This window comes from Hyaena hyaena, unplaced genomic scaffold, assembly GCF_003009895.1.
Source record: "Hyaena hyaena isolate Hyena2069 unplaced genomic scaffold, ASM300989v1 scaffold_162, whole genome shotgun sequence".
In the NCBI taxonomy this organism is placed as follows: domain Eukaryota; kingdom Metazoa; phylum Chordata; class Mammalia; order Carnivora; family Hyaenidae; genus Hyaena; species Hyaena hyaena.
This window is the reverse complement of record NW_024080795.1, coordinates 534725-549451: the sequence shown is the minus strand read 5'-3', so window position 1 is coordinate 549451 and position 14727 is coordinate 534725. Positions and strand designations below refer to the sequence as shown.

The window sequence follows — 14727 nt, the reverse complement described above, 5'->3', positions numbered from 1 at the left end:
TCTTTGAATCTCTTTCTCTATCTCCTCGGATCCAGCCCCCAAACACTTGGCTGAGCGGCGGACCGGAGAATAGAAGGTACGCGCGCGAGCAGGAGGCGGAGCTTGCCGCCCCGATCCGTACCGGGGGCGGGTCTGCGCGTGCGCCGTGGCTCTGCGGCTTCAGTTGCCCCGGCCGTGCAGCCAACCGGGGCCCGCGGCGCGCGGGAGACGTATTAACGCTGTGTTGAGTCGTTGCGTGCGAGGGGGGCGACGTAAGGGCGCTCCGCGAGCCCGTCTCTCCTCGAATGAAAGGAAACAACCTCCGGCGACAGAGCCCCGCTCCCAGGCGCTGCCGGAGAACCGACACCGACTTCTTTCTCTTTCCCCTCATTGGCGCTTCTCCCCTGCCGTTCGCCTCCGGGCCCCGCCGGTGAGTCCCCACGGTAGCTCGGGGCCCCCCATTCTCTGCCCGGCGGGAGAAGACAAGGAGGATGGCGGTGGCCAGGCCGCCGCCCCTGCCCGTTGTTAAGGGGGACTCTTGGTGGTCTCTCTTTATTGTCAAGGACCCCAGAAGCGCCGCTCGGTGAAGGCGCCTGGCAAAGAGGTAGCTGAGAAAAGTGCTTCGGCCGAGCTAAGGGAGCGGTTAGGCTTAAGCGTAGACTTCGGGGGAAGGGGCGCAGCTTTTCGGGAGGAAAAAATACTGGGAATTTTTAGTCTTTGCCATCGCTTAGGACATATTTGGGAAGGAGGGAGACTCCCAGTTTGGGAAGCGTAAGAAGAATGGTTAGGATGGCAAGAGGGTTAGCCTCGCGGAATGAGGAAAAACTCTGGGGTGGGGGGGAATGAGGGGTGAAACTGAGATCTGAAACGAAGAAGACTGTTTGAGAGCGAACTCCTGGGGAAGGAGGGTTGAAGAAAGTGGTGGGATCTCTTTCGGGATTCGGGAAGATTGGCAAAGGACGATTAGGGGACCCTGACTTGACGACCGAAAGGACCTGCTCAAGTGGTTTAGAGGAAGATAGTTTTGCGAGTTTATCTAGCGCTTGATTAGAGGGAGGTCTCGGAGTCCAGTGTGTATTGAGGACTAAATAACGGGGAGAGGATCCGGTACGTTGTGTGTACCATCCTTTATTATGCGGACGAACAGCACGGCGTTCTTTTGAAATTTGTTCGTTTCGATACTCTGCGTGGAAGTTGAAAAATCCTTTCTTTTTGAAAAAAAAAAGAAAAAAACAAACCTTTCTTTTCATCGCCTTACTACGTAATATCAGGTCTTATTCAGACAGTTGAAATTCTTTCTTACCCTTGGGTTTGAAACAACTGGAAAATTCCTTCAGTTTCCTTTTGAATAACCGCAAAAAGCAGTGCGAAGCATGTAATAGTATCGTGCAACCAAATTCAGGTGCCCTTCCGGTTCATCTCTTGTTCGTTTATTTCTCTCCACTGTAACTTTCCTGACAGAAATACTGCTTCTTTGGGGATCACGTTTATGTATTTTGAAGTGTGTATTTCAGCTTGATTGCGTGTGGGATTGTTTGATCTTCCGGAACGGCAGTTTTTGTTTTGTTTTGTTTTGTTTTGTTTTTCTGTGGAAATGGTCTTTGAGATACGAGACATTGAATGAGCTCTCGACTTGGTTCTTGAATGCTCTCCTTGATGTTTCAGGTTATTTCCACCTTGGTGCTTTACAGCATCTTGTAAAATCAAGAACGAATTGATTGCCTCAGCCTAACCAATCGAGCCTTTTTATTTTGTCAGACATTGAAATTATGTTTTTCACGCTGTTATCTTCGTCTCTTTATTTCTGCTTTATAACATTATCCACAATGTTTATGTTTCTTTTAAGGAAAAGGTTTCGTTGTTGTGCGAAAGCATCAAAGTTTGATCTCTGCGTGCCCTGAAAAAGCTTTAACGCTGAAATTAAAATGCCAGATAGCTGGGTGGATTGTTATGAACTCCTTAATACTGGTCCTGGGAATGCCCTTATTCTCCTTAACTAGAGAGCACAAGTGAGACAGCATTAGATAAAAATCTTATTTTTATGATAAAGACATTTTTGTGAGGACTCATTGTTTCCATGATGTACCCCTCTGCATGTTGTACAAGGAGGCCGTAAGAAAATTAGCAAGATATGTACAGATGCATTATTTTAATGTTAGTGGAAAAATCCATTTAGTCATTGCACATTGGGGAAAGTTTTTTAATTGGTTTGGTGCACTTCTTTGTGTTTCTCTTCACTTTACCAATTTAAACTGATTAAAACACTAGAATATTTTTGAGTGCAAAATAAAGTGTACCTTTTTTCTCTCTTGGTTTTTTGGGTATTTGATATCTTAGAAAAGGAAATTCTCAAAATTAGGACGAGAAATTTTCTTGTTTATAGATTCAAAACAGGCAGAATTCAGTACGGATAGAATTTGAGGGACCCCATTTTCAGACTTAATTCCAAGAATAAAAAGTGCTTTTCTACTTTAGGACTTTTTAAAATCGTAAAACCCGATTTTATCGCCTATGCTAGGTTTGTACAAAAATTACACATTAAAGATAACTGTACAGATTAGATTCATAATGTGCCATCCTTTGAACTGGCCAAGGATGACCGGGGAGAAATGCCAGATACATTACAGTGGTTTCAGAGTGTCTACTGCTCATTGCATAGTCGTAAAGAAAGCTAATTTAGAACTCAAATAGCAGATTTTGGTGCTATTTGTGTATTTTGCTGTTTTGCATGGTTAATTCTAAAGATTTTGGCAGCTATATTCTTGATAAAGCAACTGAACACATATTTGCTTGTACAAATGCAAACACACTTCCCCTTTTGTTTCTTTTGTTTCTCTGTTATGTCCTTTTTTTCTTTAATCCTAAAAGTATTTGCTGCCTGTTTTCAATCAGTTTCATGGTTTATAGGCAGTGCTGTGAATACAGTACTGTTGTAAAGTATCCGATGCCATTTGGAAGACTGAGGTATTTAAAATTGTAGATAGCATTAAGAGTTTGTTAAACCCATCAACGCAGAGACTGCCAAGGCCTTTGAAGTTTTGTTTAAAAACAAAACAAAACAAAACAAAACAGCCCTAGATATAAATTGATAAAAAGACCTGTTTCTTTGTGGCTCTGTGTTAAATTCTGATTAAGTATCTGCAATTTTATATTGTAAGGCACTGAGTGGTTTGCAGGTAACACCTTCCTGGCACCCAGCTGCTACTGTTCTTGTTGGTGAATCAAGTGCTTCTCAGAAAGCTACAATGTGGTGTTAGTGAGTCCATTTTTCAACATAGTATTAAAAAAATATTCAAGTATATAGAAAAATGGGAAGAATGTTACTCAATTCTAAGATGAGCATTGGAGATTTTATTGATTGTGACTTGTGGCAGCCTGGGTCCTGGACTGCTTAGTTCGGTTGATTTGGGAAAACTACACAAATCACACAACTGATTTTACACTTGTTTAGATTCTTCTTAAGAATCCATGTTGAGATTGATGATCTAAATCTGAAACCTTCTATCTTAGAGCTTTTCTTCCCCTTTTTTTTTTTTTTGGTTTGACTTTACCACCTACAATTATAATTTGACTAGATTTAAGGGTCGCACAGAAAAATTTCCCTCCCTTTGTACAATATTGCTAATGTAATATGCAAGTTACTGCATTTAGAACACCGCTCTCAGTCTGTAACTTTAATCTAATAAGCAGACTTTTGGGATAAGCCTCAGAGTCAGATAATATAGTTGTTTTTATAAATAAGCGGTTCCTAAAGTGTGTTTTTTTGAATGGACTGTGATAAGCTTAATTTTTTCTTTGAAGAGGAATACAATAGCAAAAATTCATTAAAGATGTATACGTGATTTTTTCTAAACTTGAAAATAATTCCAATTTTAAAAGTAAGTGTTCCAAAGTCACAGTTAAGTGCATTCGTTTCTCTTTTGTTGGTTTATGAATATGTGAACTTTAAGGAGTTGTGCAATTCTAGAATTCTGGATATTGCGTGGTTCTCTTTCTTACAAGTTTATGCTCTGCTCTTAGATAAATAATTCTGGATCTCCTTGAAGGGGCATCTAGATATACAGGAAGAATATTTTTCATTAATTATGTGAGCAGATGATGGTTTCAGTATCACACAGTGTACATTTTTAATTTATCCACGCAGATATCGTTTTAATTATTTCACACATCCCCTAATTTGGGTGTAGTTTGATTTTTCTGAATTATTTCATTAACTTATCTTTATGCATACGTTCGTTTTTTTTTCATTACGGAGGCATTTTAGGTGTTAATGTTAATTTGTCTATTCTAAATACTCATTTAAAAATGCAGATATTAAAACTTAGGTTAAATATTAAACAACGACATGACTGTGTAAATGGATATTAAAGCACAATTAACCATTTTGTTGCCCTTCTCATTCTCTGTAGCATTTCTTGAGGCTTAAAGTGGCATTCTAAAAGCAATTTAAAAATCATGTCAAGCTCAGTTGAACAGAAAAAAGGGCCCACAAGACAGCGCAAGTGTGGCTTTTGTAAGTCAAATAGAGACAAGGAGTGTGGACAGTTACTAATCTCGGCAAACCAGAAGGTGGCAGCGCACCATAAGTGCATGGTAAGTACCGGCGGCAGCCTGAGGCCCAGCTGCCTGGGCCCTGACGGGGACGGGGCCCTGACGGGGACCAGGCCTGAGCAGACGAAGCTCAGTTCCCTGTTTAAGAACTGGTTTCTCACTAAGGCTATGCCATTTGTACCAGAAAATTCCCTTTTAAAGTTGACATCTTATTCACTGTTTCACTGTCATTTCTCTAAATGTGAACCTTAATTGTTTTTAAATGTAATTTATAGCTCTTTTCATCTGCTTTGGTATCATCACACTCTGATAACGAAAGTCTTGGTGGATTTTCTATTGAAGATGTCCAAAAGGAAATTAAAAGAGGCACGAAGCTGGTAAGTTGGTATTTCTGCCTCTTGAGAATAAAACTTATTTTAAGCTCATTAAAGAGGAAATTGCTTATTTTAGAGTGTATTGCGTTATTATTAACAATATAATTTTAAATCGCAGTCTTCCCCCCTCCCCCCCCCCGAACCAGAAATTCCAAGGCTGGGTTTAACTTATTTATCATTCAACAAAAAAGGAGTGAATCAATATTTATATTGTTCCTTTTTTTTTTTCTTTTCAAAAAGAATTAAAATCTTCTTGGAGGCTGGGTTGGCTTAGAAAACAAGCAGTTTGCTTGATTTGAATATCTCATGTGTTAAAGTGTTCATTCAGGTGAATTTTCATAATTCGGATGTGCTTTCATCTTCTGTCGCAAAGTAATTGTGGTGATCATAAATGAAGATGACAGTACCCTTTCAGCTGAAAAATGTTAGCACTTGCTCTATTTTACTGTGGTTCAGCCGTGTAACAGCATTTATGACTTTGGGTAACTTTTGATGGATTTTACTGTTTTTTTCTGAAGGTATGCTACAATACCGTACCTGCAGTTGTCTTCACTGCCAGTAGCCAGACCGACAAGATACTATATTGCTGTTTTGGAAGAGTAACATCATCTCAGTTGTTACTTGTATACATTATTGTTTACATTGAAACAGTTTCTCCTCGTTTGGCTGTTATGTATCTCCTTTGGGCTCTTTATTGAGATTGCATCTGTAAAAGTACCTTCAGTAGCTTCACTATCAAGTGTTTCATTATTTAATTTAAAAAAATTGTTTATTTTTGAGAGAGCATGCGCGTGCACACACATACGTGCACAGGAGAGGGACAGAGAAAGGGAGACAGAGGCTCTATGCTGACAGCAGCGAGCCCGATGCAGGGCTCAAACTCACTAGCTGTGAGGTCGTGACCCAAGCCAAAAGTCAGACGCTTAACGGACTGAGCTACCCAGGCACCCCTCAAATGTTTCATTTTATTTTATTTTTTTATGTTTTTATTTATTTCTGAGAAAGAGAGAGAGACAGCATGAGCAGGGGAGGCTCAGAGAGAGAGGGAGATACAGAATCTGAAACAGGCTCCAGGCTCTGAGCTAGCTGTGAACACAGAGCCCGACGCGGGGCTCAAACCCACGAACCATGAGATCATGACCTGAGCTGAAGTCGGACACTCAACTGACTGAGCCACCCATGGGCCCCTCAGATGTTTCATTATTTCAAATATGGGTTTGGCAGAACATATATGTATGTTCTTAGGCACCATATAATCTCATATTTCATGAAGAATCTGATGAGCAAAGGTAGGACCTATCATCTTGATGATCAGGAAGAATCCATTTTTTAAAAGTTGTCAGTCTTGTAGTATTAGGGAAAAAAGCAATATGAAGGAATTCAGGGGTTTGAGACTTGCTTTAGGATAAATAACCTGAAACCCTAGAATCATTATTGGCACAGGTGGGAATTCAGAGGTCAGTTTTTGTGGTAGTGAAGCCTTAACTGTGAAAGCATTTATATTCCCCCAGCCCCCAAACTGTTGTAGTAATAGAATGCTTCATGGTTTTTTTTTATCATGATTTTTATTTGCTGGTTTTAGATTTCTTCATGTTTTTATGGCCTGCTGATTTTTGAGAACCAGAGCAGTATGTTTTTATTTCCTAGTCCTTAAAAACGAATGCAGATGCACAGAAAGAATACTATTTACTTTAAAGTGGTTGTGCCGTAAACCTTATTGCCCCCTTATTTATTCCTTGGCATTATGAATATGTTTGGAAAATGCTTCTACATCCTGACCTGTTAGCATTTTGGTCACTTGACATGGCTGCTGTAGTCAGAACGGGAGCAGTTTTGGTCTCTAACATTACTTGTTATTAACAAATGCAGTGCCACGTTTTACACCAAGCAGCGGTGTACATCTGGCAGTATTGCTAAATCCAATGGAGATTTCATTTATTTGGACTTGTTTGTGAAGAGAGCATCGGAGCCTTGTACAAGTTCACTAATATAAATCATTTTGATTAATTTTTAATGGAATAGTGTAGGCAGTTAATTTTTTCCCCGAGTGTAGCAAGTTACAAGGAACTACATTTGTCCCTTGATCTAGGGAACGGAAGAACATTGGAGGTTAAGACCAAAAGCTATAGTAACAGACTTGGATTTGAATCGTAGCTCTGTTGCTGGCTAACTGGGTAACCCTGGGCAAGTTCTTTCCTTCTCTACACCATGGTTTCCTCACCTGCTGGAAGGAGACAGTGGCAGTACTTGTCTCTCAGGGATACTGGGAGAATCAAAGAGAGACTGTATGGGACCTAGCATGGTGCCTGGCACGGGGCTAGGACATGGTAAGTGGTAGCCACCATAGTTAGTGTTTACAAAGAATAAAATCCTGCTCATGTCGTTGTAGGCTAATGAAAAGCATGCCGGGCTGGGAAGTCATGAGGCTTGTTTTTTTAATAACTCTGTCACTGACACATTATGTAACTTTAGACAGGTCATTAACTTATTCGTCTTTTTGCCAGTGGTGAGCAGATAATGCTGCATCACTGCTTACTAAACAGTGATGCTACGTGACTAAAAGTTCTATAAGCGATAGAAAGAGTTACCTTAGGAAAGGTGCTTCAAAAGCTATTTTGAGGCCATGGGCATCTTCTAGTAAGGAACAGGGGCAAAATGAAAGAATTTGGGCCTAGGTGCATAGTTTTGCTCCCTTTCTTCCTCCCAAATGTCAGAATTTAAATAAGTTACATGGGGGGTGGGACTAGAGTATCATTCACACGTGTGATTCTGATCTGTACGGGGAAGGTAGGTGCGCGAATACCCACTGAAAATAAACAGGAGGGCTGCTCCCTGGGCACTTCCAGGTGAGGTCCCAGCCTGTGCCGGGTGTCCGCTTACCACGTGCTCACTCGCCCCAAAGGGAGGTTTAGAGAGAAGAGGCTGGGACTTGTGATGGAAGTGTGTAGGTGACCAGATGGGGTCACAGTCTGAGAGAATGGGAGGTCTCAGGAGGTCACAGGAGGTACAGGAATGTGGCTTCTGTGTTCTTGCTGCCACAGGCAGTTTTCCAGGGTTTTCATGTCAGTCACAAAGATGAGGGAAGAAGGCTATTCGGTATAAACAAATTCATCTCTTTTGCATGACCTTTGGGCACCCAGATGGACCAGGAAGGTTTTGCTAGAGTACTAAGGATTTTATAATTTGCGCCTCTGTTTTTGCGGTTAAGACAGATACATATTTTTCCAGAATGGTTTTCCAGTTCATGTTGAAGCCATATGAAGACACCACATCTGTACCATCTACTCTTAGCCTCCAGCCATCTAGCCAAGAAATGCACATTTCCAAGTAAAATTATGAATCATCACCACTGTTTTCATTGTCTTTAAGGAGATACTTGAGAGGAGTGTATTTGAAGAACATACTCTTTCCAGATGAAGCTAGGTGGTGAAATCCTTAAGAGTATCTACAGTGGATAGTTAGTTACTGTTGTAATTGGTAACAGTGTCAGATAGATCACTTTAAGAATAGGAGTTCAGAAGGCCCTTTAGTTCACCTGCCTCACCCCCACGCAAGATTGCTTACGAGCCATCCAACATAAGATTTTTGTCTCCGCTATTTTTTAAAAAGTTTTATTTATCATTTAGGGAGAGAGCACAAGTTGGGGAGGGACAGAGAGAAGGGGACGGAGGATCCAAATCAGGCTCCATGCTGACAGCAGCGAGCTTGATGTGGGGCTTGAACACATGAAGTATGAGATCGTGACCTGAGCCGGACGTCCGCTCAACTGACTGAGCCACTCAGGTGCCCCTCATCTCTGCTGTTAAATATATCAAGAAGTTGTGATTCTACCCAAGCACCTTGAATCACGACCATCATTATATTACACTCTTCAGAACTGAGAAATCCATCTTTCTTTGTAATTTAATTATCTCACTTAATTTAAAGCCACTTATTCTAGGTCTCTCTCCTTCCATTAAAGGAAGTATTTTCTTTACTAAAAATGGACAGTCTTTCATATACTTGATGACTATCCTCAGGCCACTCCTAAACTTTCCCCCTTTAAAACTAAATTTTACTCTCACGTCTAAAGAAATCTTTGCCTGCGTTTTCCACTTTTTCCAGCGGTAGAAATAGGTAACATCATTGAACACTTACCACGTGGGCAAAGTACTTTAAATACATGATTCTTTTTAATCCTGACAGTCATAATGTGAGATAGGACATGTTAAATCTCACTTTATGGGTAAGCAAACTGAGGCTCAGTGGAGTACCCTGACTAAGGACCTATAACTAGTAAGTGGCAGAGCTGCTGTTTGACTTTAGGGCCAGTAACTCCAGAGCCAGAACTCTTTATCACCTTAGGTTATACTAGACTGCTACCCAACCACAAACCATATTTTAAGAAATGTAATTATTAGAGCTTCGGAGTTTTCTAATATGGAAATACTATTGAATTTAGGACATAATCGAACTCCTGTTACTATATTCTCTTAATAGCATTGTTTTTAGGACAAACATCTTATATACATACTAGGTAAGAACATTCCGGTTCTCTGTTACTCTCAAGATATCTTTTGTGGCCTCTGAAAATGAAAAGACCAAGTTTAGATGGTCTTTACTTTGTTATTTCCTCAGTACCAATGGAGTGTTTGGCACCCTAGAGAAATGGGGTATCTGATTTTGAGTTTATGCTCTAGATATCGGGCATGCTGTGAATCTGCATATATGACAGTTTATAGATGCCCCTTTTTATTCTGAGTAGGAGGAGCCTTGCCTATTTAGGTAAGTGAGACTGCTTCCTAGAGACGGTAAGGTTTAAAAAAGGGGGGAAATCAGTCCAGGAAATAGGTTAACTACCGGAACAGGTCATTGAGATGGGCAGTAATGATTCAGTTGAGTAAGGCGGGATAGTTGCAGGGCGTTTACACTTTAGACAGGAATTTCAGCTCGGATAGTAGGGGATGGGGACGGACAAAGCAGGTTTTTCAGGAGAAAGGGGATATATAGTAGTCACTATGGAGATTGAGATCTAATAATGGCAGCATTTTTTGTCTGCTATACATAGATGTCCTGCAAGGGCATCTTAAAATGCATCCTGTCTAAACCATTATTCATCATCTCCCTGCTCTGAACCTTGATTCTCTTTCTAAATCCTTTACCTTCAACTCTTCCTTCTTCCACATCTGTCACATTGACTCTCCTTCTGGGATGTCTCTGTTTTCTTTTATTTCTTAATGCCCCCTGCATCCAGTCTTCCTCTTCCCATCCTTCCAACATACTGCTGGTAATTACTTAATCTCTGCTTCCCTGACTCCGATCCTTTACTGATGTCTTACTGTATACAAAATACTACCCAGAGGCCTCAGCCTGCCCCACAGAAGTCATGATCCACCTTTTCCATTCTTGATCTCATCTCTCTCCTCTCAGTTTCCCATACATCCTGTTTGTCCCCGATGTTGTGCGTGCACTGACATTATTCATCCTTGGCTGCCTCCCAGTTCTGTTTTTGAGTTCAGCTCTACCTTACTTCTGCCACTGAGTTTAACATGCTATGCACTATACTTGTTACATCTGTGCAAGCTTCTTCCGTACTATATTGTGGACTCTGGGAGGGCAGAGACTCTTCTCTTTGCCTAGCATAGAATTCAGTGGAGATAATGCATGTAAGACACTTAGCAAGGTACTTGATGTCTCATTTGTGCTCAATAGCATTTTAATAAATAAGTGGGCACTCATTCATTGTTGAATTTGAAAGAGACAAGAGCTTCAATTGGATAATAGCGTGAAACCTTAATAATAGGCTAAGTGTAGATTGGCTAGGGGGGTAATTGTGTAGCATAAAATTCTGCTTTTTTTGGTTAATCGAGTTTTAGTGTTGTTTGCAGCTCTAGCAGTTTGAAAGGAAAGGAGAGAAATATAAAGGGAAAAATCAGGTTGGTTACTTGTTCAGGATGGTGGAGAGCTATGTACGTATCACACAGGAGGGTTTTCATGTTTCTTCAACACTCCCTGGCCCGGTATGGTGTTATAATTGTTGTTTCCTTAGGCATTGTCTTTGTCAAGTCCTCCTTCTGGAGTCTAGAATTCATCTATCTGTCTATTTATCAGTTACTTAATTTAGTACCTACTTTGTACCAGGCACGATGCTTAGACACTTTGGGTGCAACCATGAATGCATCTAGTTTAGCCTTAGGAGTATGTAAAGAATGTCCCAGGAGAGCTGGGATAGAGGACCATCATGAATTCTATTTGAGAAGTCAGAAGGCTTCACAGAGAGTGACATTTGAAATGTGTTCCACTGGGAGAGTGATGCTTGTAGAAGTCAAAGGGGGAAGAGTTTCAAGGAGGAGGAAGTGGTCAAAAGTATTAGGTAAGTATTAAATGGCAGTGCTATTTAAAGTAGAGTCAGTGGCTCGTTTAGCATTCAGTAAGGGCAAAATGGAGTGCCCACAGTGCTCGAGAATGCTACCGCTGCTTACTGCATACAGCGAAGCAGAAGATGCCAGGTGATTAGAGGTACTACTGAGTTCTTAGAGCAGTGGTCCTTAACCAACTTTTAAATCAGAAAGAGGGCGGGCAGGAGATTGCAGGCATGTATCTTTTGAAAAAGATTACTAGATGATTTTTGATGAATACTCTTGGCTATATACCAGTGCCTTAGGAGACAGATGGACCAACTTTGCTTACAGGACCAGATAATAAATATTTAAGGATTTGCCAGCCATATTGTCTCCATTGTAGTCACAGACAGTACACAAAGAAATGAGCATGTCTATGTTCCAATAAAACTTTATTTATGAAAATGGCTGGTGGGCTGGGTCAGGCTTGCAGGACCCCTGCCTGAGGATATTTTTGCGGAAAAACAGGTAAATTCTTCCTGAGTCACTGGCCTCATTGTCACCTGTATAACTGAGTGTACATGCATCACGAGTGTATTCATCTTAATGTGTACTTTTTTAAAAAGCTCCGATGATGGCATGCAGGTTAATTTTAATGTGTGCAGGTGTTTTATCTGTCATTTATATGAAAATGAATTTTGCTTTACTTTGGAGGTGATTAAGGAGAATGAATGTAAGGCGAAAGAGAAACTTCAAGTCCAATGATGGAGAAAATCAGGTCTTTGACTATTACTGAATAAATTAACTTTTTCCTTTGCCTTCACTTAATACTTCTTTGTAATTGGGAATAATGTAAATTTATGTCATTATGTAACCACTTCTCATCTATTTGTGTGAGTGGAGGAGCACCCAGACTAGTAATGTAAAATACTCTATGTCTGGTTTTGGGGGATTCTTGGTACTCGAGTATGGATGTGTATTTGACATTTCCCACTGATGGAGTATATACAGCGGAGAGCACGGCAGTTTAGAGTACCCTCAGCCTGAAAGACCTACACCTGGAAACAGCCTGAACTAGAGCTCTGAGCTCAGAACAACTGTTTCAGATGGAAAAAAAAAAAAAAAAACCTTCAAAAGCTCCAATAAGAATTTATATTCCTCATCAGTGATGACTCACAAAGTCAGATAGAGTTGGAGTTTGTGAGATTCAGAGCAAGGTCAGGAGACTAGGTTAAGTAAGAACTTGATAGGCTTACTTAGTTCATGGCCCTCCAATTTCAAAAAGCTTTCTGAACTGATCTTTTCAGTAGCTGCTTAGATTTAGTCTGTTACTTTAATGAAAACAAGTACTTTTCAGTGGCCCTGTTTTTTAAAAGTACTTAGAAATTTGAGGTCCTTACCTATCAGTTTTGTACTTTGTTAATGACTTCGATGGCTTGCAGGTTTCATTTTTGCTTTCTAGCTTTCCATTTAGACCTAATTATTATATAAAGTTCATTATTATTAATATTCTGTTGTTAACTTTGTGTTTTTATGAGACCCTCTTCAAAACGCTGAACTGTTTTTTTTTTTTTTTAAATTATAGCTGTAGTATAAACCAGATACAGTTATGTGTTCGTGTTCCACCCTGCCATGCAGTGGTAAAGGAATTTTTAACAGGTAAATTGGACAACTGTCATTTAACCAGATAAGTCAGAGGTCACTCTTGTTTTCTAACAGTGTTGGATATGTGAGGTAGTACTGTAAATAAAGCAATCAACCTGGACTTTAGGAGCATTTTTTTGGCAGCTCTGAAAACTTACCCTAACTGTCTCGTCCCACGTTCATTTTTACTGAAGGTAGTGTTATGTGATATTAAAAACAACACAAAAAACCAGACACCAGTGGAAGGCGAACTGCCCTCACTTTATTTTTGTCTCCTGTCTCCTGTGCAAGTATCCCAGGTACCCTGTTCCCAACTCAAGTGCTTTTTATGTTTCCTTTGCCTGCAGACCCGAGAATACAGCCTCGGTTTGGAACCTCTTTTGCATCCTCATACATCTGTAGCCCTTTTCTTGGAGCAGGTGTCTTGAGAGTAGTAACTACTTGGCTGTGAAGATTTATATCTATACAGTGGTGGTCAGTCACTGACCTGGTAGATACACAGCAGTTAAGCTGGGCAAAGCTTAGTCTTAGCAAGCGAGCTCTTTGTCACTTGGTTCCCTATGGCTCTGCCGAGCCATCAGATTCCGGCTTTCCTTTCTGCCTGTCCTCGACATTGGCAATCTTATTTTAGTTTTACTTTCTCTCTGTGGTCTTGGTTGAGTTTTCCCTGAGCTTTGCCCATAGCTACTGAGAAAGCAGTATTTCGCCTTTTATTCCTTAGGACTTCTTCCTTTTACAAGGTGAATTTCAGCCTTGGCCCGGTTCAGTTGCCTGAGGAGCAGGTACGTCCCAGCCTCTGGCTCCTGCAGGACTTTAGCTAAGTCATAGCCCTTTCGGTTCCCTTTGTCGGCACTCATGTGTGATTTAGTTCCTCTTCAGTCTGGGTTGGCTTGTTGAGACTCAGCTTCTGGGGTACGGCTTAACCTTAAGATAATAGGGTTTCACCCATAGTAGAAGGTGGTTACTGTAGGCAGGACAGTGGGGGGGGGGGATTGGTTAACGGGTACGAAGTTACAGTTGCATAGGATGAAGAAGTCTAGAGGTCTGGTGTACGTCATGATGACTAGTTAATGCTACCAGGTCTGCTGGAAATTTGCTGAGAGTAGATTTCTAGTGCTTTCACACCACACACACACACAAAATGGTAAGTATATGAAGACATGGTTATGCTAATTAGCTCAACTATAGTAATCATTTCACTAATATTAAAACATCATGCCATATATCCTAAATATATATAACTTTTATTTTAAAAATTTAAAAGCTAGCATAGCTTCTAACCACACTGTAAAGATGAGGTGCAGATATCTGTGATAGGATGGGGCCTTTTTTTCCAGTCTCCCCACATCAGAAGAGGTGCTTTAGTTTTGAGGCTTACTAGGTCTACTAGGTAGCAAGCTGAAGAGAGGAGTAAAAAAGTAAAAGAAAAATGATTCTCAACACAATTTTCACCTCTACTTAAAGAACTTGAAATCAGGGTATGAACAGAATAAGCTGACAGTTAACATTCATACTTCTGTTGGGGGCAGAAAATTAGCCCTCAAATGAATATTTGATATGTGGGACAGACATTTTTGCAGGGAGAAGAGGTCCACAGTTAACCATGTTCCTGTCAGATTCTCTTTCATTTTCCCACATTGGAAAGAGTCACAGGTAGTGCAGACTTGATGTTCAGTGGCAGCTGACAGTCATTCTGCTAAGAGCCCGGTAGGGACTGACAAGTTTGAGGGCAAATGTTTTATGTAGAGAGGAATACGGGATGACATTACCCGGGTCCGGCCACCTGGTGCCAGCTGTGTCGGGGGCCCCATTTTCCTGTTTCTCCATTTTTCTCAAGAGAGTTCATCTTTTGCTTTATT

At 40.7% G+C, this 14727-nt stretch overlaps 1 protein-coding gene across 5 annotated transcripts in view; it reads left to right on the top strand.

Moving 5' to 3' along the window:
* The first annotated feature begins 261 nt into the window (after nt 1-261).
* Nucleotides 262-14727, top strand: part of PHF6 (PHD finger protein 6) — a 47576-nt gene continuing 33110 nt past the window's right edge. For 4 of the 5 annotated variants that reach the window (XM_039239897.1, XM_039239896.1, XM_039239895.1 and 1 more), the window contains exons 1-3: nt 262-409; nt 4389-4572; nt 4806-4907. In XM_039239897.1, the coding sequence (XP_039095828.1) occupies nt 4435-4572; nt 4806-4907 (240 nt within the window). In that variant the 5' untranslated portion in view covers nt 262-409; nt 4389-4434. The remainder of the gene's footprint in view (nt 410-4388; nt 4573-4805; nt 4908-14727) is intronic. The other variant, XM_039239898.1, reaches the window with a different exon arrangement.